The following is a 22,558-nucleotide window of genomic DNA, read 5'->3' as shown; positions in this document are numbered from 1 at the left end:
CCACTTTATCCTGTTCTACAGGGTCGCAGGCAAGCTGGAGCCTATCCCAGCTGACTACAGGCAAAAGGCGGGGTACACCCTGGACAAGTCGCCAGGTCATCACAGGGCCGACACATAGACACAGACAACCATTCACACTCACATTCACACCTACGGTCAATTTAGAGTCACCAGTTAACCTAACCTGCATGTCTTTGGACTGTGGGGGAAACCTGAGCACCCGGAGGAAACCCACGCGGACAACATGCAAACTCCGCACAGAAAGGCTCTCGACGGCCACGGGGCTCGAACCCGGACCTTCTTGCTGTGAGGCGACAGCGCTAACCACTACACCACCGTGCCGCCTGCAATGTGCATTTTCTTTTTTTAATCCTATGGTGTGGTAGACTGACCAAGGACACAAGTGTTGTGTTTGTTTGTACCTGCAGCCTGTATCAGCCTTTAACCTGATTTGACACCAGTCATTTCGAATCCTGTATTGTACGCTCTGAATGCTGTGTTGTTCATGATGTATCACTTCTTATCATATGTTTTGATTCTTCCTGAACTGACCATTCATACTGGAAAATTTGGCTCGGTTGATACAAAATATGAGAAGCGTGAGATGTACTGGCCAATAGAAAATGTTAAAGTGGTATGATGTGACATGTTAACCAAGGAGATTATTTGTATACGCTGTGCTTTTTGTTGAGACAGTATAAAATGAGAACTTTGTGATTTCGAGTCGGTTCACTCTGCAGACCGAACTCGGCTTTTATTAATTGATTTAATACAAGTCTAAACTTTTCTGCAACCTCTTGGACTTTGAAGCATTTTTGCTTGGAGAGTTTAAGTTCTGAGAGTTTCCATGACACTTGTCGAAAAAAAAACAAACCCACTCCCTTTACCAAGTGCAGAGATTTGTGTATGGGATTAACATCAAACACGGATTAAATAGGGGGTGGGAACATGCTGCCATGTGGGGAAGTCTTTGGAATGATATCACTAGCATGTGTGTGTGTGTGTGTGTGTGTGTGTGTGTGTGTGTGTGTGTGTGTGTGTGTGTACAGAACTGAATGGAGTTGTTATGGCTTTGAGCCAGTGACTGGAGTAAAGCCAGCTTTCAACACCTCTCTCAGTTTTTTCCCCAGCATCATAATATTTCACAGGAACAAGTCAAATCTGACAGAAATCACTCATCATCCCCATAAACAAACACGCATCTAATAAATACTAAAGCCATGGATGTAACAGTCGACATTTCTCAAGAAGTTTACATAATTTTTTTCTGGATCAATGAGTTTGAACTCAACATGGCTGATCCAACAGAGTGTCTAAGTTGTTGGGGTATGAAGCATTCATTATTCTGTCTTGTCCTTTCTAGAAGAACGGCTGGACTTCACACTAAGCCTCCCCTCCCTTTCCTATTTCCTGTAATTACAGTAATGCTGTTATATAAGGGTTTTGTGTGTGTGTGTGTGTGTGTGTGTGTGTACACATGCCTGGCTCTGCACTCCTAATAAACATACTTCATGAAGTTTTTACTGTTATACAGAGAATTCAAAATATTCCACCCAGTCAGACGATGCAGAAACTCACCAACACAGACCAATACGAGATTCAAATTAAAAACATTTCAGAACAATGTGGCCAGTTTAATCTAGGCAGCAGGCCACTGTAAAGTCATGTCTCTTATAGAAAAACAATCGACGTAAACAGTTAGGTTAAAATGGGTCTCATTTATCAATTATCCAGTGAAGTTGTATGTAAATGTTTTTGTAAGCCAAACCAAATATAAAATTTCCATTTAAATTTGTTTTGGTTGCATTGATTTTCTTCATACTTACGTCCATATGCAGATAAATCACAAAAGGTGCTCATGAGAGATTTATGTTTTATGAACGCGTAAAAAAAAAAATCCAGAAAAAGCAAAGCTCAGTAAGAGCTAAAAAGACAAAATGACAATTAAACCGTGAAACATTTAGCGCCTCCTAAGTGCGCTGTGTGCTAAATCTTCCAGTAATGCAGCTCAGCCACTGCAGAGTGTCGGCTACTATAGACACACAATGACGGGTTTTCTGTTTATAGGGTGCCATTACTTTTGATCTAGTCTGAATTTTTGGATTTGTTCTAGAGTGCATTCTTTCAAGTCAATCGTATGAAACTCGAAATTTTCTTGAAATTTCTACATGCAGCTAAGACAATAAGTGATTGAAACTTGACAACGAAATCTGTTTCTGCGATTCCGGACAGTTATATGTTTCAAAGCCAATCAAGATTAACATTAGTGAGTCTTCTATAATGTAAAGCCTCACTCACAACCCACCGTAAGTGTTTTGGACACGCATGGGTCGCAGGGTTTGGTAGCTCGCAGCCGTGCTGCAGGGTCGCAGTGAACCCGGGGGAAAATTTGGGGGAGGAGTACGGGCAAAGTACTTGTCAAGTACAGGTTGTACACCTGACTTTCTTGAGGCGTGGGAAAAACTGCGCCGTTAGACTGTGGAAAGCGTATATATCTGATGCGTGTGATCAGTATGTGTTCAGTGAGTGTGGAGTGTGTGAGACTTGCATTTTACCAGTTTCCTGCACTACGAGTTCAGCCCGCACTTGTGAACTGTGTGTGACGCATGTGATTAGCACGTTACAATCACTCAACTTGTGTGTGATGCAAGCCAGGAGTGGGTATAAAACCAGCGTGTCTGCAGCATTCTGCATCTGTTTTTCGACTGAACATTGGATATTTTGTGGGAAAAATTTAAAAATTTTCAGTTTAAAGTTTAGAAAATGGGACCCAAGAAGAAGTGAGCAAAAGTGAAGTAACCCAGCCTGAAACAGCAGAGGGAGAGGAGGAGGAAGAGTTTGATGATGATGGTAGCAGCACCGAAGAGCCCTGCACGGACAGGAAGAAGTATGCCTTCAAGCCGGCAGAGGGCACAGCACCCTGCCAGAGGGATTTTCACAGGTAATACACATGCTTTAAACCAGGGGTCATCAAACTACAGCCCGCGGGCCGACTACGGCCCGCCACCCCCCTTTGACCGGCCCCCCAGCCCCTCTGCCCCCCACCACTTGAACCGGCCCTATATATGAGGCAATCCCCAAAAGTGGTCATGGCCTATTTTTTTAAATTGCTTTTTGGCAAATAATAACATGTCTGCATCTTGTATTTTGTTGATTTTATCAATTAAAATTGATATTTGGTTATAAAATGAACTATTCATATTTTCCGAATTTTCATCATATGCTCGCGATCAAGCAGTGACAGACAGCGCACGCGCAGAGAACTGTCAGTGTTCAGGACAGCAAAATGGCTAGCGGTCAGCGAAAAGCTGACAGAGAGTGCAGAGTTTTTAAAGAACAGTGGACCACCAATTATTTTTTCGTTCAGTGTAAGGACCATGCAGTTTGTCTTGTATGTAAAGAAAGTGTGTCGGTTTTCAAAGAATATAATCTGCGTCGTCACTACGAAACCCGCCACAAAGAGTATGCTAGTTTGCGAGGGCAAACAAGAGAAGACAGGATTCGGAGGATGAAATGCGGACTGGCTGCACAACAGAATGTATTCCTTCGCCAAACCCAGATCAACCAGGCTGCTGTCCGAGCTAGCTATAAGGTAGCTTATCTACTAGCTACCCATGGAAAGCTGTTTACTGATGGGGACTTTGTTAAAGTATGCATGCTCGCTGTGGCCGAGGAGGTGTGTCCCGACAAGAAGGATGCGCTCAACGCGGTGAGTCTCTCCGCACCTACTATGACCAGGCGAACCGAAGATTTGGGGGACAACGTGTATGACCAGCTGAATGAGAAAGCGTCAGAATTCGAGTTTTTTGCTTTGGCCATGGATGAGAGCAATGACGTGCAGGACACAGCACAACTGCTGTGATCTATTGATCTATTGCTCATATTATTATAATTTCACTGTTTTTTTTAAATGTATTTATTTTATAGGCCTATTTATTTGACCTTTATTAAGTGCTGCACACAATTATTATTAATATTATTAATAATATCAACAGGCCTACCTACAATTTATAATTTTCCACTCACCTTTGCCAGTGTCAATCACCTCAACTAGGCAGATGTTTCTTACCTTGACAGATTTGATGTTATTTTTATCAGAAAATAAATAAATGGAATATCTGTGGTATTTCAAATTAAAACAAAGTGTGAAGACTCGATTACTACTTTTGCAAACCACTAGTAAAGATCAACAAATATGTGCCAGGAATCAAGTGTTGATATAGGAGTGTGGATATAGTAGTGGGGATGGCTGTGCCAGGCTAGTAATCTCTACTACACAATAAGGCCTGCTGGTGGTCATATTTGTCTGGGTCATACAATTCTATGTTATATAGCTGACCCGACCCCCCCCCCCCCCCCCCCCCCCCATCATAGTCAGGAACGACAATGTGGCCCCCAGAGAAAAAAGTTTGGTGACCCCTGCTTTAAACATTCATTTCAGTATCTATATACTTATGTAATTAATATTATACAACCCTGATTCCAAAAAAGTTGGGACAAAGTACAAATTGTACATAAAAACGGAATGCAATGATGTGGAAGTTTCAAAATTCCATATTTTATTTAGAATAAAACATAGATGACATATCAAATGTTTAAACTGAGAAAATGTATCATTTAAAGAGAAAAATTAGGTGATTTTAAATTTCATGACAACAACACATCTCAAAAAAGTTGGGACAAGGCCATGTTTACCACTGTGAGACATCCCCTTTTCTCTTTACAACAGTCTGTAAACGTCTGGGGACTGAGGAGACAAGTTGCTCAAGTTTAGGGATAGGAATGTTAACCCATTCTTGTCTAATGTAGGATTCTAGTTGCTCAACTGTCTTAGGTCTTTTTTGTCGTATCTTCCATTTTATGATGCGCCAAATGTTTTCTATGGGTGAAAGATCTGGACTGCAGGCTGGCCAGTTCAGTACCCGGACCCTTCTTCTACGCAGCCATGATGCTGTAATTGATGCAGTATGTGGTTTGGCATTGTCATGTTGGAAAATGCAAGGTCTTCCCTGAAAGAGACGTCGTCTGGATGGGAGCATATGTTGCTCTAGAACCTGGATATACCTTTCAGCATTGATGGTGTCTTTCCAGATGTGTAAGCTGCCCATGCCACACGCACTAATGCAACCCCATACCATCAGAGATGCAGGCTTCTGAACTGAGCGCTGATAAAAACTTGGGTCGTCCTTCTCCTCTTTAGTCCGAATGACACGGCGTCCCTGATTTCCATAAAGAACTTCAAATTTTGATTCATCTGACCACAGAACAGTTTTCCACTTTGCCACAGTCCATTTTAAATGAGCCTTGGCCCAGAGAAGACGTCTGCGCTTCTGGATCATGTTTAGATACGGCTTCTTCTTTGAACTATAGAGTTTTAGCTGGCAACGGCGGATGGCACGGTGAATTGTGTTCACAGATAATGTTCTCTGGAAATATTCCTGAGCCCATTTTGTGATTTCCAATACAGAAGCATGCCTGTATGTGATGCAGTGCCGTCTAAGGGCCCGAAGATCATGGGCACCCAGTATGGTTTTCCAGCCTTGACCCTTACGCACAGAGATTCTTCCAGATTCTCTGAATCTTTTGATGATATTATGAACTGTAGATGATGATATGTTCAAACTCTTTGCAATTTTACACTGTCGAACTCCTTTCTGATATTGCTCCACTATTTGTCGGCGCAGAATTAGGGGGATAGGTGATCCTCTTCCCATCTTTACTTCTGAGAGCTGCTGCCACTCCAAGATGCTCTTTTTATACTCAGTCATGTTAATGACCTATTGCCAATTGACCTAATGAGTTGCAATTTGGTCCTCCAGCTCTTCCTTTTTTGTACCTTTAACTTTTCCAGCCTCTTATTGCCCCTGTCCCAACTTTTTTGAGATGTGTTGCTGTCATGAAATTTCAAATGGGCCAATATTTGGCATGAAATTTCAAAATGTCTCACTTTCGACATTTGATATGTTGTCTATATTCTATTGTGAATACAATATCAGTTTTTGAGATTTGTAAATTATTGCATTGCATTTTTATTTACAATTTGTACTTTGTCCCAACTTTTTTGGAATCGGGGTTGTATATGCTGATTTTCATGTATGTTTCAGCTAACAACGCCCAGAAGTGAGGACATTGCAATCCCATCATTGCTGTCAGGCCATTGTGCCATGCTCAGTGATAAGGACAAGGACATCCTAACACCCCATCCCACCACTCAGCAGGAGTAGGAGCAGGACAGTAGCTCGGAGTCAAAGTGTGTTTCAGTGCTCAAACTGTTGGGCTATTTAGTTGGGATTTTTTTTTAAATATTTTTGGGGGCTTTTTTCACCTTTATTATTGGATAGGACAGTGTAGACACAGGAAATGAGCGGGAGAGAGAGACGGGGAGGGATCGGGAAATGACCTCGGGTCGGAATCAAACCCGGGTCCCCGAATTTATGGTATGGCGCCTTATCCACCTGAGCCACGATACCCCATTTAGTTGGGATTTTTTACAATTTAATAAAATGTATTATTCCCTTATACTCATGTTTACTAAGGGAATACTCGTACTCATGTACCTCCCCAATATATATACCCAGAGTCTTGCCCCTGCGTGCACGCCACACATGGGGTAGAAAGTGAGATGTACTTCTGTCTTGTGGGCCGCACAAATAGCAAGTGTGGAATACTTGTGTAATAATTCTGAGGCACGTCACTCGTACGTCTCACTGTCATCACAAAAAGCCCCTACTAGCCGTGCTGCTGACTTGATTCAGGTGTACAAAAGGAGCACGGATCCCGTACGTAGTGTATGTGTTCTTGATTTGTTGCAAGCCCCGTAGAATTTGCATGTGCAGGACCAAAAGTCTCCACGGGCAATCTCCGACCTTCTACGGCGCTGAACACATGCAAGTGTCGTGCAAGTCTCAAGCACAGTTTTGCCAAATTTTTTACTGTAGACCGCCCGTAGCAGCATGTACGGCAGGTTGTGAGCGAGGCTTAAATTTATAAACTCAGGAGCTCTTCTCAGACACAAACTAATGTGAATACGGTTTACAATTCAATTTGCTCATATTCAGTTTGTGAAACAAAGCGCAATGTTAGGAAACATAACAGTAAGAAATGGATACCAGGACTATGGATCCCGACACCACTCACCGGGCAGAAGTAGGTGTTCTGGGTGATGTGATTGGCCACAGTGATATCTTGCGCTGACAACGCCACAATGAGGGCAAGAGCATCACGGGCCTGCGCACCCACCGGTCCGTCACGGTGCACAAAAGGCAACAGCAATGAAAAGAGCAGGAAGTTGGCAGCACCCTGATCCTGCCCACTGTGGAAGAGGAAGACCTGGAGGGTGGAGTCATCACGTACCAGCATGCAACACAGCCGGTGCAGCAGTCGCACCAACTCGGCTTCCACTGGTGCTGAGCTGGAGCTACAGGAGGAAAGCAGCATGGCGAATGGACCCAGGATGGGCTTGTGGTGCAGGAGGGGCTGCCGTGCCCGTGCCACAAGCATCTCGTACATACACAGCTGCTCCATCTTTGCCGCTTCTGTAAAGTCACGACGCAGGCTCCACACAAACAGGCGCTCCATTACATTCTCCATCAACACAAACTCCAGAATGGGGCCCATGGCTCCGCCAACACCGCACTCCTCTTCTGTCAGGAGGAACAGCATGTGCTCCACGTAGTTTTGCACAGCACTCGATTCGTCGCCGGAGATCGGACCCGAACAGAGATGGCCACCGCTGCGGGTTGGCTCATGCTTTTCCAGGATCCGCAAAACCTAACAACATAGTAGTGTGTTAGACAATTGTTTTTATGTCAGACTGAACAAATAGGAGAGAACAGATATTAATCCTAACTGACCGAAGATGACTACAGTGGTGCTTGAAAGTTTGTGAACCCTTTAGAATTTTCTATATTTCTGCATAAATATGACCTAAAACATCATCAGATTTTCACACAAGTCCTAAAAGTAGATAAAGAGAACCCAGTTAAACAAATGAGACAAACATATTATACTTGGTCATTTATTTATTGAGGAAAATGATCCAATATTACATATCTGTGAGTGGCAAAAGTATGCGAACCTCTAGGATTAGTAGTTAATTTGAAGGTGAAATTAGAGTCAGGTGTTTTCAATCAATGGGATGACAGTCAGGTGTGAGTGAGCATCCTGTTTTATTTAAAGAACAGGGATCTATCAAAGTCTGATCTTCACAGCACATGTTTGTGGAAGTGTATCATGGCACGAACAAAGGAGATTTCTGAGGACCTCAGAAAGAGTGTTGCTGATGCTCATCAGGCTGGAAAAGGTTACAAAACCATCTCTAAAGAGTTTGGACTCCACCAATCCACAGTCAGACAGATTGTGTACAAATGGAAGAAATTCAAGACCATTGTTACCCTCCCCAGGAGTGGTCGACCAACAAAGATCACTCCAAGAGCAAGGCGTGTAATAGTCGGCGAGGTCACAAAGGACCCCAGGGTAACTTCTAAGCAACTGAAGGCCTCTCTCACATTGGCTAATGTTAATGTTCATGAATCCACCATCAGGAGAACACTGAACAACAATGGTGTGCATGGCAGGGTTGCAAGGAGAAAGCCACTGCTCTCCAAATAGAACATTGCTGCTCGTCTGCAGTTTGCTAAAGATCACGTGGACAAGCCAGAAGGCTATTGGAAAAATGTTTTGTGGACGGATGAGACCAAAATAGAACTTTTTGGTTTAAATGAGAAGCGTTATGTTTGGAGAAAGGAAAACACTGCATTCCAGCATAAGAACCTTATCCCATCTGTGAAACATGGTGGTGGTAGTATCACGGTTTGGGCCTGTTTTGCTGTATCTGGGCCAGGACGGCTTGCCATCATTGATGGAACAATGAATTCTGAATTATACCAGCGAATTCTAAAGGAAAATGTTAGGACATCTGTCCATGAACTGAATCTCAGGAGAAGGTGGGTCATGCAGCAAGACAAAGACCCTAAGCACACAAGTCGTTCTACCAAAGAATGGTTAAAGAAGAATAAAGTTAATGTTTTGGAATAGCCAAATCAATGTCCTGACCTTAATCCAATGGAAATGTTGTGGAAGGACCTGAAGCGAGCGATTCATGTGAGGAAACCCACCAACATCCCAGAGTTGAAGCTGTTCTGTATGGAGCAATGGGCTAAAATTCCTCCAAGCCGGTGTGCAGGACTGATCAACAGTTACCGGAAATGTTTAGTTGCAGTTATTGCTGCACAAGGGGGTCACACCAGATACTGAAAGCAAAGGTTCACATACTTTTGCCACTCACAGATATGTAATATTGGATCATTTTCCTCAATAAATAAATGACCAAGTATAATATTTTTGTCTCATTTGTTTAACTGGGTTCTCTTTATCTACTTTTAGGACTTGTGTGAAAATCTGATGATGTTTTAGGTCATATTTATGCAGAAATATAGAAAATTCTAAAGGGTTCACAAACTTTCAAGCACCACTGTAGATGGTCTTGCATTACCTGTGCCCAGTGGTTTTTGAAGACAATCATGCATGTTTCAGGATCGACACCCCTAAGAGTTAGGGTCTGCCCCCTGGTACCACTGGAGACCACAGATGCCATCATCTTTCCGGTGAGTAGGAGGAGCTAAACCATAATGCATTTGACATCTGGATCTTTTCCATGACGGCCAAATGACAATAGCAAGACCAGAAACAGAGGAAGCATGCTTCTGCTGGTTAAAGACAAAAGCGGTCAAAGTATCGTGAAAAAAGCATAGACTTTTTTTTTTCATGTAGACTACTGATATTATATCTGTACAATAAGTGGCTTATTACTATTTGGCCAAATTAGACAAAAACATTTTACCCTTTTAAATGCACATATCTTGGCCACATAAATTGTGTAACTTTTATAAGACAATTCAACCTAGTAGACAAATATTACAATTTAACGCATTGCCAAATGTGATAAAAAAAATTTAATTGTGCAGCTTTACTATGTTACACTAAAGAAAAAGGAAAGGAATACACTGTAATTTGTTCATCAGCGTTAATACATTGAAAAAGTTTAATTTGGACATAATAATATGATAGTAAGCAGTAAAACACTTTTAACTTTAAGGCTAGGACACTTTGAAGTGTTTTATTCCCCTTTTACCACAGTGATTTGCCAACACTAACAATTACATATTAATTGAATTAAGTCTGCTGATCCTTTTATTTTTTTCCCCTGTTATCACTTACATTATAGCATCTGTAAGCCATCGTTCCTTCACCAGCCTGTATTTTATTCTCTCTTGAAGTTAATAATTCAAGACATGCAGATTCAAAATGGAGAATTCACCAGAACTACACTGTCTTTCAAAAGTATTCATCCCCCTTGGTGTTTGTCCTGTTTTGTCGCATTACAAGCTGGAATTAAAATGGATTTTTGGAGGGTTAGCACCATTTGATTTACACAACATGCCTACAGCTTTAAAGGTGCAAATTGTTGTTTTATTGTGACACAAACAATAATTAAGATGAAACAAACAGAAATCTGGAGCGTGCATAGGTATTCATCCCCTTTCGTATGAAACCCCAGAGCTGGTCCAACCAATTCACTTCATCTCATCTCATTATCTGTAGCCGCTTTATCCTGTTCTACAGGGTTGCAGGCAAGCTGGAGCCTATCCCAGCTGACTACGGGTGAAAGGCGGGGTACACCCTGGACAAGTCGCCAGGTCATCACAGGGCTGACACATAGACACAGACAACCATTCACATTCACACCTACGGTCAATTTAGAGTCACCAGTTAACCTAACCTGCATGTCTTTGGACTGTGGGGGAAACCGGAGCACCCGGAGGAAACCCACGCGGACAACATGCAAACTCCACGCAGAAAGGCCCTCGCCGGCCATGGGGCTCGAACCCGGACCTTCTTGCTGTGAGGCGACAGCGCTAACCACTACACCACCGTGCCACCCCAGTTCACTTCATAAGTCACCTACAGTAATTAGTTAAGATCCACCTGTGTGCAATCAAAGTGTCACATGATCTGTCATATGATATCTGTATAAATCACCCTGTTCTGGAAGGACCCTGACTCTGCAACACTACTAAGCAAGCAACATGAAAACCAATGAGCCTCCAAACAGGTCAGAGACAAAGTTGTGGAGAAGTATAGATCAGGGTTGGGTTATAAAAAATATCCCAATCTTTGAATATTCCACGGAGCACCATTAAATCCATTATAGCAAAATGGAAAGATATGGCACCACTACAACAAACCTGACAAGAAAAGGCCGTTCACGAAAATTCACAGACTGGGCAAGGAGGGCATTAATCAGAGATGCAATAAAGACACCAAAGATAACACTGAAGGAGCTGCAAAGATCCACAGTGGAGATGGGAATATCTGTCCATAGGACCACTTTAAGCCATACATTCCACAGAGCGGGGCTTTATGGAAGAGTGGCCGGAAAAAAAGTCATTGCTGAAGAAAACACATTTGGAGTTTGCCCAACAGCATGTGGCAGACTCCCCAAACACATAGAAGAAAATTCTCTGGTCAAATGAGACTAAAATTTATCTTTTTGGCCATCATGGGAAATGCCATGTGTAGTGCAAACCCAACACCCTGAGAACACCATTCCTACAGTGAAGCATGGTGGTGGCAGCATCATGCTGTGGGGACGTTTTTCATCTGCAGGGACAGGAAAGCTGGTCAGGACTGAAGGAAAGATGGATGGCACTAAATACAGGGCAATTCTGGAGGAAAACCTGTTTGAGTCAGCCAGAGGTTTGAGACTGGGACGAAGGTTCACGTTCTAGCAGGACAATGACCCTAAACATACTGCTAAAGCTACACTGGAGTGGTTTAAAGGGAAACATTTAAATGTCTTGGAATGGCCTAATCAAAGCCCAGACCTCAATCCAATTGAGAATCTGTGGTATAACTTGAAGATTGCTGTACACTGACGTAACCATCTAACTTGAAGGAGTTGGAGCCGTTTTGCCTTGAGGAATGGACAAAAATCCCAGTGGCTAGATGTGGTAAGCTAATAGAGACATATCCCAAGAGACTTGCAACTGTAATTGCAGCAAAGGGTGGCTCTACAAAGTATTGCCCTTTGGGGGTTTGGGTTGTGAACACCTATGCACACTCCAGATTTCTGTTTTTTTTCATCTTAATTATTGTTTGTGTCACAATAGAACAACAATTTTCACATTTAAAGTTGTAGGCATGTTGTGTAAATCAAATGGTGCTAACCCTCCAAAAATCCATTTTTAATTCCAGCGTGTAATGCGACAAAACAGGACAAACACGGGGCGCGGGGGGGTTGAATACTTTTGCAAGACACTGCATGATGTACTGTTCAATAACAACAGCCGGGATGTTTAAGACTCATAATGTTCTATTCTTCTATATTAAAAATGTACTAAAAGTCATACTTTATCTGATTTGATCAAATCTGTTTTTTATAGTTTAAGTGTTAGATCTAGACTAGACTTCCTCAACTGTTTTGCTCATGGTGCAGCAGCCCTTAGCTTGTCCCTGTAGGGTGGAGACTCTGATCTAAGATTCCTAGCATTCCTCATCATTCCCCAAAATTCTTACCTCAGCACAGCCGAGCCTGACCGCGATTCGAGTTCTGGGTTGAGACAGACAAGAAGAGAGTGAGGTTTAAATACAAGGGAACAAGCAGAAACATTATTCGTTAAGCTGTAAGAAATGAAACTGCTTTTGGGAAACATCTGCATGGGAAGGACGAGGAGCTCAGGAGTCCTGACTGTAAATAAAGGGAACTAACTGTAAATATGACTCTCATATCTAGATCGTCTCAGGGACAAAATTGTGGTTCCAGATGTTGAAATGATGATTCATTTCTTTTTATTAAATCTCTCGGGGTAAATTTAGGGATGAGACCTCATACCCGCACCCACCCACACACATGGAACAAGTGCATAAGCAGATACAATTTTTAAAAAGAAGAGAAGGAGAAAGACAGATTTGCCCAGATGTGGTATTATTTTTTTACAGGGTCAAGCAGCAGATGTTAATACAGGATTAAGCACATTAATCAGCACATTGTGGCTTCTTTTATGAAGCAGTGCTTTTAAGCTCACAGATCATTTACACAGGGCATTGAAATGCTAAATGGGTTTATTAAAATGTATTTTAAGACCTGAAAGGCATTTCAAAAAGCTGCATAGGAATGTTGGCTGATATTATAATTGTGTTCTAGTCTCAATCTCATCTCATCTCATCATCTCTAGCCGCTTTATCCTGTTCTACAGGGTCGCAGGTAAACTGGAGCCTATCCCAGCTGACTACGGGCGAAAGGCGGGGTACACCCTGGACAAGTCGCCAGGTCATCACAGGGCTGACACATACTGTAGACCACGGGCGATTGCTCTAAGACAACGAGGGAGGCTTAGCCTCCTCTAAAAATGATGAACATCGTGTAGGATGAATTGCGCTAGGCTTATGTTATAGCCGACCTTATAACATTGCTATTTCAGATCCAGAATCATAGAAATATATGTGCTCAACCCAACTACAGTGCGAAATCATTCCCTTATAACTTTCCCCAGTTCGCCTAATATGTGTGCGTGAGTTTTTCCCCCTCGTGACAACGCGATGCAGCCCAGCCTCAGTGGACTTCAATGGCATTTGGGAGCTATGCGCTTTTCAATATCAAAATGCAAGACGATTATTGGAAAAATACTGCGAAAACGCCCGCCCACGGACTCCCACGGACTCCCAGCCTCACAGTGGGAGGGACATGGCAAAGCTTTCCATGAGGAGACTGGTGATTGGTGAAAGTGGCCGGATATTTTCTTTGATTGACAGCTCGTTTCAAATATAGACAGGCAGCGGTGAATTTCAGTTCAGTCCCATGCGGATTTGCAAGTGCTGTGGTGTATTGTAAGAGATCAGCTTACATTTCGATTTCATTCATTACATACGGTTTCTACCAGCTTTTTTAGTTTGTATATATTTTCATTGTAAATAAAGTGTAAATATAGTGTTGTCAAGTTTGCTATCTTAGTTCCAGAAATTTTGTTTATTTGAGTGACTGAACTTGAACTTGAGGGGGCTAGTCAGCTAGCAAGAAAGCTGCGCACGGATGCCAAACATTGCTGATTTAATTTTGGCGAAGCCATTTGCCAGTCTTCCTTTCGAGGAAAAAATTAAAATTAAAGAGCAGGGTAGACCAACGCCTCAAATTGACTTGGTGAAAAAGGTAGGGAATAATACTCGTTCCTTTCAGCTCTCCTGGTACGAGAAAGTGAATTGGCTAACAGCAAGTTCAGTGACGAGGAAAATGTATTGTTGGCCATGCCTCTTGATTAAACCCGGATCTGTGATTTGGTCAAACGTGGGCTTTGATGACCTGCACAATTTCACAAGTGCATATAAAAGACACGAGATCAGCAATGAGCATGTACTCAAATTCGACTCAGCAACCTTGCTCTACTTGCAATTGAGAGGAAGTTAGTGAAGTCTCTAGAGAAGACTCCCACCTGGTATGACAGGGTAACTGAACATTTTCTAGAAAAAGAAAGGAGGGCAGAATTTTCTTTTAAATAATACTGATATGGTGGTGACCCACATCAACAACAGTAAATAGGCTACTTTAGTAACATGTCATGGTTGGACCAAAAATATAGAATCTATTTAAAATGCTTATGCTGAGTATATTATATTGGAATATATATTTCTCTGGATATGAATTAAACACAGCTACAATTTGGAAAACATTTTTAAACAAAAACACAGCCGAGAACATTTCACACTACATACCTGGATTAAAAGTGAAGGGCTATCAAAATTGTCAATAAAACATTTCTCAGTCAAAATAAGTAAAATATAGGGAAAGTGTCATTGAATGAAATGTGTGGCACCCAGCTCTATGTTTGGCTCCCCAAGGTCAGTGCTTGTGCCTATTCCAGAACACTCTGCTGTTACTGCTGAGATTCCTGACAAAGAGCTGCTTCCAATAATGATCAATTTTTAAACAACATGCCACAATTTTAAAATATAAAATGTTAAAATATACCTCCCCCAACACCACCATCATGTATATTGGACAGTAGGCTAATGGGGCAAAAGAACCTGTTATTTCACAGTTTGTGACCCTGCCAACAATCAGCCAGATCAGAGGCAAGAGTATGGGCAAAATTGATGTGTTTTTTCTTTTAAAATCTGGAAATATCGTAACCGACCAGCCTCCCCTGTTTGAAAGACTACCAGCTGCCACTGCTGTAGACACAGACAACCATTTACACTCACACCTACGGTCAATTTAGAGTCACCAGTTAATCTAACCTGCATGTCTTTGGACTGTGGGGGAAACCGGAGCACCCGGGGGAAACCCACGCGGACACAGGGAGAACATGCAAACTCCACACAGAAAGGTCCTCGCCGGCCATGGGGCTCGAACCCAGAACCTTCTTGCTGTGAAGTGACAGCGCTAACCACTACACCACCGTGCTGCCCTATGTGTTCTAGTATTGTGCTGTTATGGTTTCATAAGTTCATTAATTTAATATAACTTCAGCTCTGATGGCTTACGGGTTTAAAAAAATAGTTTTAGTACATGGCAACTTGGAATTGTGACTTGATTTTATTGCAGATACTGAGATATGCCTCCCATTTTTTTAATTAATAAGGTTTAAAAATAAACAAAATAAATTATGTGGGATTGAGCTGAAGAGTTTATGGTATAAATTTACATTTAATAGTAGGTCCTAGCTGAGTTTTTTTCGCTCGTGACACGAATGCAGTGAAAAGCGAGCTGGGCGAGTCCTGTTGGATTTTAACAGGGCGTGGGAACTTTGTTCATCGACATAATAACCTACTGTATTCCCGGACTGCACTGAAGACTACATGTAAAGGGTGTGTGCCATCCTTTTATGTTTATGGTATCATTAACACGCATGTTCACAAGCCAAAATGATAAGATGCTGCAGCAGGCTTATTGCGTATACACAAGTGTTGGCTGTCTGGCTACCGCTCATATTCATTAATAGGGTCTCCCTGTACTCACTATACCCTGTGTATGTACATGGGACACGTGCCATTTTAGGGCTGAGCCTCACTTTGATTTTTCCGGCAGCGGCTGGATAAACCTGTGAGAGATGTTGATTTCTGCAACGGCTCTGAAGAAAATCTGCTTGAAATCCCCTGAGTCTTGGGAACTAAGACTTTATTATAGGACTTGTTCACACGCAACTCACACAATCATTGTGTCTGTTAGACCCAGGAACTCAGATTGCAGTTACTGACTTTGTATTACAGACATGCAACTCTTGCAGTGTTTGTTTATCGTTATGTCAGTATTAAGCTCTATCTTAAGTGGCCACTTACATTCTCTCAGTTTCCCTGGGTATATTCACAGTCGTATATGTACATTGAATGTCCTGAGCAGGAGCTCAGATTGCAGTTGCTAAAATAGTAATAATTTACTGATATAAGGTGTTTTGAGCCCTGTGATGACCTGGCGACTTGTCCAGGGTGTACCCTGCCTTTCGCCCGTAGTCAGCTGGGATAGGCTCCAGCTTGCCTGCAACCCTGTAGAAGGATAAAACGGCTAGAGATAATGAGATGAATGAGATGAGATGAAGGTGTTTTGTGGTCAGTGTACGACACTGTAATGTCATGTAGTAATGCATTATATGACAATGCAACTTTCATAAATATGACCATATATCAGTTGTAATTATGTTCTACACATATACCTGCAACTCTGACGATATCGTTTTCAGTGACTAATAAAATGGTTTTCAAAGTTCCTACTTTTAAAACATATTTTTGATATGGTAATTTTCTTTAAAAGATTTCATTTACAACATGCTCTGACAGCTCAAAATGCATCTCCAGGCATTTAAAAACTGCAGAACTTCCAAGGGCCTCTGTTGGCCCCCAGACCCCCGCCTTACTGGGTTGACGCCCCACCCCCCATTTTCCTGGATCCGCGCCTGTATTAATGTGCTCTAATACGTATAAAATAATAGAACAGAAATGATCATTTCTATCGGAAAAAATTACACAGGGACTTGTATGGCATATTTTAAAAATGTGTGATCACCAATATGGTGTAGTTTTCTGTGAGGAGATGTTTATTTCGCATTTATGGAAGGAGTCTCCAGCATTAGTGCTTTGTATTAGTCATGTTTGTAAAGTAAAGCTTTAACTTTAGGTTTTCCAGCACAGGAAATCCTTCAGGCCCAAGAACGCTCTTTTTTTTTTTTTTGTTAGTTGCATTAGGCAAAACACTTCAAGACATACTGGAACATAAAACAATCAACTTCAGGGTGCTAACAGTAACTCCACTTTGGGCCAAGGCTCATTACCCTCTTATTGATTATTTTCTTACAACAGCACACCCCAAAGTATTTTCACCTGGACATAAGTTATAAGGTATGTCTATTACATGTGATCCAACAAAACTGGTATAAGTCCTCGGCCTACATACAGTGTTAATGGAACATTTTTATCCCCAAACAGGAAATACAATAATATTGGAGAATATTACAGGTCTCGTAACAGTGAGACTTCACAACATACATAACTAATAAACATTTGGGGACATGATGTTATCGTGTAATGCAGCTGGAAGTGAAGCAGAGTTACTGTTACCCTGAAGTTCATTATTTTTCCTATAATATTTAGTTTTGTCCCAAAGTGCTTTATTCCTCTTTGACTACAGCAGACTGATAAGTCATTTATATACCAAAATTGTCAAAAAATATTTTCAAAAACCTTTAACTGGTATTGTTTAAAATGGTCTTTAATAACCAGGTTTGACGATATCTTTGTTGAAATTGCATATACACACACAATACTTAGTCTATAATTTTACTAGCCGACTAACATCCATCCATCCATCATCAGTAGCTGCTTATCCTGTACAGGGTCGTGGGTGAGTGATGGGGTACACCCTGTGGGGTACACTATGGGCGAGAGGCGGGGTACACCCTGGACAAGTCACCAGATCATCACAGGGCTGACACATAGAGACAAATAACCATTCACACTCACATTCAGAGCCACCAATTAGTCTAACCTGCATGTCTTTGGACTGTCGGGGAAACCGGAGCACCTGGAGGAAACCCACACAGACATGGAGAGAACATGCAAACTCCACACAGAAAGGCCCCCGTCGGGTCACTGGGCTCGAACCCAGAACCTTCTTGCTGTGAGGTCACAGTGCTAACCACTACACCACTGTACTAACATCCATTCATCCATCCATCCATCCATCCATCCATTATCTGTAGCTGCTTATCCTGTACAGGGTCGTGGGCAAGCTGGAGCCTATCCTAGCTGACTATGGGCGAGAGGAGGGGTACACCTTGGACAAGTCACCAGGTCATCACAGGGCTGACACATAGAGACAAACAATCATTCACACTCACATTCAGGGCCACCAATTAGTCTAGCCTGCATGTCTTTGGACTGTCGGGGAAACCGGAGCACCTGGAGGAAACCCACACAGACATGGAGAGAACATGCAAACTCCACACAGAAAGGCCCCTGTTGGCCACTGGGCTCGAACCCAGAACCTTCTTGCTGTGAGGTCAGTGCTAACCACTACACCACTGTACTAACATCCATTCATCCATCCATCCATTATCTGTAGCCGCTTATCCTGTACAGGGTTGTGGGCGAGCTGGAGCCTATCCTAGCTGATTACGGGCGAGAGGTGGGGTACACCCTGGACAAGTCACCAGATCATCACAGGGCTGACACATAGACACAGACAACCATCTCATCTCATCTCATTATCTCTAGCCGCTTTATCCTTCTACAGGGTCGCAGGCAAGCTGGAGCCTATCCCAGCTGACTACAGGCGAAAGGCGGGGTACACCCTGGACAAGTCGCCAGGTCATCACAGGGCTGACACATAGACACAGACAACCATTCACACTCACATTCAGAGCCACCAATTAGTCTAACCTGCATGTCTTTCGACTGTCGGGGAAACCTACAAAGATACAAGGAGAACATGCAAACTCCACACAGAAAGGCCCCTGTTGGCCACTGGGCTTGAACCCAGAACCTTCTTGCTGTGAGGTCACAGTGCTCTACCACTACACCACCGTACTAACATCTATCTATGTATCTATTCATTCATTCATTCATTCATCTATCTATTTATTTATTTCCTTCTAGTTATATTTCATTTACTAATTTTTAGCTACTCTGTTTAAATACAAAAGAGCACCATCCTCTAACAAAAACACTATAATAAACAGATGTTAAGGTCTTAGATGATGTTGCGGCAGAAGTAAATCCGCTATAAATCTCACCCCTTATATTCTGCTGTGAAGGAATTTATTCTGTCTTCTGAAAAGGGAAATCCGTTAAACTCTTGTAAATTCACATCCACCGATTATATTCCGCATGATTCCCGGAAAGAAACAGATATAAAGAAAAAAAAACCCTCGTTCATGTGAATGTAAAAGTGCGGGGTTTAATTCGGGCGGCTCAGGATCAGAATAATCCTCCCGCCGGGCACACAAGGCGCTCCGGATTCCCCATAAACCCAGCCCACTCATTTACATATGCAAATACACCCAGACGGGCTCTTTCCCGAATCACTCCGTCCTCCCTGGAGAAGTGCACGAGATAGAGGATGGACTGATGACTTCCACAGCACACGTAGTGCACTGTGTGTCTTGTCCTGATGCCGTTTAGGACTCCGACCTGCATTGTTGAGAGTTTATAGGGTTGAGTAGAACTTTGTGACGTTGAAAGTTCACGTTAAAGACATGAGCTCGTTAGTTTACTGGGCTTTTTTTTTTTTTGCACTTATAGATAAATAAACTTATATATGATGTAGTGAAAATTGAACGTAGTTTCCAGAAAAACAGTAATAAAACAAGCCGAGGTCTTATCATCATGTTTTCACTGCCATCTTGTGGTTAGATGACTTAAACATACACTCACTGGCCACTTTAATAGGAACATCTGCTTGATTCTAAGATTAGATTAGATTAGATTAGATTAGATTAGATTCACTTTATTGATCCCACATCAGGGAAATTTACGTGTTACAGTAGCAAGAAAATGTCATACAGATAACAAATAAAAACTGAAACTAAAGGGCGGCACGGTGGTGTAGTGGTTAGCGCTGTCGCCTCACAGCAAGAAGGTCCTGGGTTCGAGCCCCGTGGCTGGCGAGGGCCTTTCTGTGTGGAGTTTGCATGTTCTCCCCGTGTCCGCGTGGGTTTCCTCCGGGTGCTCCGGTTTCCCCCACAGTCCAAAGACATGCAGGTTAGGTTAACTGGTGACTCTAAATTGACCGTAGGTGTGAGTGTGAATGGTTGTCTGTGTCTATGTGTCAGCCCTGTGATGACCTGGCGACTTGTCCAGGGTGTACCCCGCCTTTCGCCCGTAGTCAGCTGGGATAGGCTCCAGCTTGCCTGCGACGCTGTAGAACAGGATAAAGCGGCTAGAGAAAATAAAAATTAGACAAACGAAAGCTTAAAGGGATAGTTCGGGATTTTTGACATGAATCTATATGGTATCCCCGTCAGCAGTGTCGTGCATCCACGCTGACTTACCCCTGACAGTGTTCTGTGAGCCTAGATATTGTACAGTGTTGGTCAGTGCACAAGTAGTTCCGGCAGGTTTCCTGGGGTCTGCAAAGTAACACGTTTTTCTTCTCAAAACAGCTCGTGTTCGAATGAGTGATTTATTAGCATAACAAAACCCTTGTAGTCCAAAAAGTCACACCTTGTAATTGCTTGGGGCTACTTTCTCTCAATAGCGATCAGTGCGCGCTGTCACTGTTAACAGTTGTGTGCGAGCTAGCCAACAACTTTCATTAGTTGTTCGACAGTGTTTAGCAGCAGCAAATTGCTTTCCTCCTCAGTATACAAGTGCGCTTCCATGGCAGGGAAAAAGAAACTACCACTGCTGCCTATGTAGTGCCCTATTTATACAAATAGGAGTCATTCAGGATTCAGCCATGACACGGAGCAAAAACATGGCTGAATCTTGAATGACTCCTATTTGTATAAATAGGGCACTACATAGGCAGCAGTGGTAGTTTCTTTTTCCCTGCCATGGAAGCGCACTTGTATACTGAGGAGGAAAGCAATTTGCATTACAGCCGTGAAGCAGCTCGGCTCAGCTTTCCCTTTCGGGCGCTCTCGTTTTCTGTTAGAATTTGGTAAAGAAAAAAAAATAATAATAAATATTATTTACCAGCTTACCGGGTCCATGAACATAAATCTGACAGCTAACAAGGTCGGGATATAAACGAATCGAATACAAACCACCCGCCGGGACTCCTACTTATGCGGCTCCAGCTTATCCTTGAAGCTGGAGCCGCAGCTGGATGAAGCCGGCAGCGCGCAGTGATAAGAAGGGAGAGAAAATAGTGCCAAGCGATTTCGAGGTCTGACTTTTTTTTATTTGACAACGGTTTTGTGATGCAAATATATCACTCTTTTGAACACATACTGTTTTGAGACGAAAAACGTTTTACTTTCGTGACCCCAACAAACTTGCCGGACTACTTTCGTCTGGACCAAAACTGGACAAGAACTGGACTCACAGGATGCTGTCAGGGGTAAGTCAGTGTGTTTGCACGACACTATTGATGGGGATGCCATACAGATTCATGTCAAAAATCCCGAACTATCCCTTTAAATACAGAGGGCTATTTGCATTATCTACCTTGAAAAGTATAGAAATATTGCCTTATTGAGAGGCTCGGAAAAAAAAACTGCACATTACAGGTAGACTCTGTGTGTAATATATATATATACACACACACACACAGTTAGGTCCATATATATTTGGACACTGACATTTTTTTTTTTACCTGTTTACTGAAACATATTCAAGTTATAGTTATATAATTGACATGGACATAAAGTCCAGACTTGCAGCTTTCATTTGAAGGTATCCACGTTAAAATTGGATGAAGGGTTTAGGAGTTTCAGCTCCTTAACATGTGCCACCCTGTTTTTAAAGGGACCAAAAGTAATTGGACAACTGACTCAAAGGCTATTTCATGGACAGGTGTGGGCAATTCCTTCGTTATGTCATTCTCAATTAAGCAGATAAAAGGCCTGGAGTTGATTTGAGGTGTGGTGCTTGCATTTGGAAGATTTTGCTGTGAAGAAAACATGCGGTCAAAGGAGCTCTCCATGCAGGTGAAACAAGCCATCCTTAAGCTGCGAAAACAGAAAAAAAAAACCATCCGAGAAATTGCTACAATATTAGGAGTGGCAAAATCTACAGTTTGGTAAATCCTGAGAAAGAAAGAAAGCACTGGTGAACTCATCAGTGCAAAAAGACCTGGACACCAACAGACGACAACAGTGGTGGATGATCGCAGAATAATTTCCGTGGGGAAGAGAAACCCCTTCACAACAGCCAACCAAATGAACAACACTCTCCAGGAGGTAGGCGTATCAATATCCAAATTTACCATAAAGAGAAGTCACTCCATGAAAGTAAATACAGACGGTTCACTGCATGGCGCAAGCCACTCATAAGCCTCAAGAATAAAAAGGCTAGATTGGACTTTGCTAAAAAAAACATCTAAAAAAGCCAGTACAGTTCTGGAAGAACA

At 42.4% G+C, this 22,558-nt stretch overlaps 1 protein-coding gene across 5 annotated transcripts in view; it reads right to left on the bottom strand.

Annotated features, from left to right (window-relative positions):
* LOC132896642 (FHF complex subunit HOOK-interacting protein 1A) overlaps positions 1 to 22,558 on the bottom strand; it is a 37,649-nt gene that overhangs the window by 12,169 nt on the left and 2,922 nt on the right. Inside the window, exons 1-4 of one of the 5 annotated variants that reach the window (XM_060937628.1) lie at positions 19,278 to 19,858; positions 12,577 to 12,610; positions 9,494 to 9,707; positions 7,138 to 7,770 (exon numbers count right to left, since the gene is read on the bottom strand). In XM_060937628.1, the coding sequence (XP_060793611.1) occupies positions 7,138 to 7,770; positions 9,494 to 9,598 (738 nt within the window). In that variant the 5' untranslated portion in view covers positions 9,599 to 9,707; positions 12,577 to 12,610; positions 19,278 to 19,858. Of the gene's footprint in view, positions 1 to 7,137; positions 7,771 to 9,493; positions 9,708 to 12,576; positions 13,648 to 19,277; positions 19,859 to 22,558 lie in introns of those variants that run through there. The other 4 variants (XM_060937630.1, XM_060937627.1, XM_060937629.1 and 1 more) reach the window with 4 other exon arrangements.

This window comes from Neoarius graeffei, chromosome 13 (genome assembly GCF_027579695.1).
Source record: "Neoarius graeffei isolate fNeoGra1 chromosome 13, fNeoGra1.pri, whole genome shotgun sequence".
NCBI lineage: Eukaryota > Metazoa > Chordata > Actinopteri > Siluriformes > Ariidae > Neoarius > Neoarius graeffei.
The sequence above is the reverse complement of the archived record's forward strand: the minus strand, read 5'-3'. Positions and strand labels throughout refer to the sequence as shown.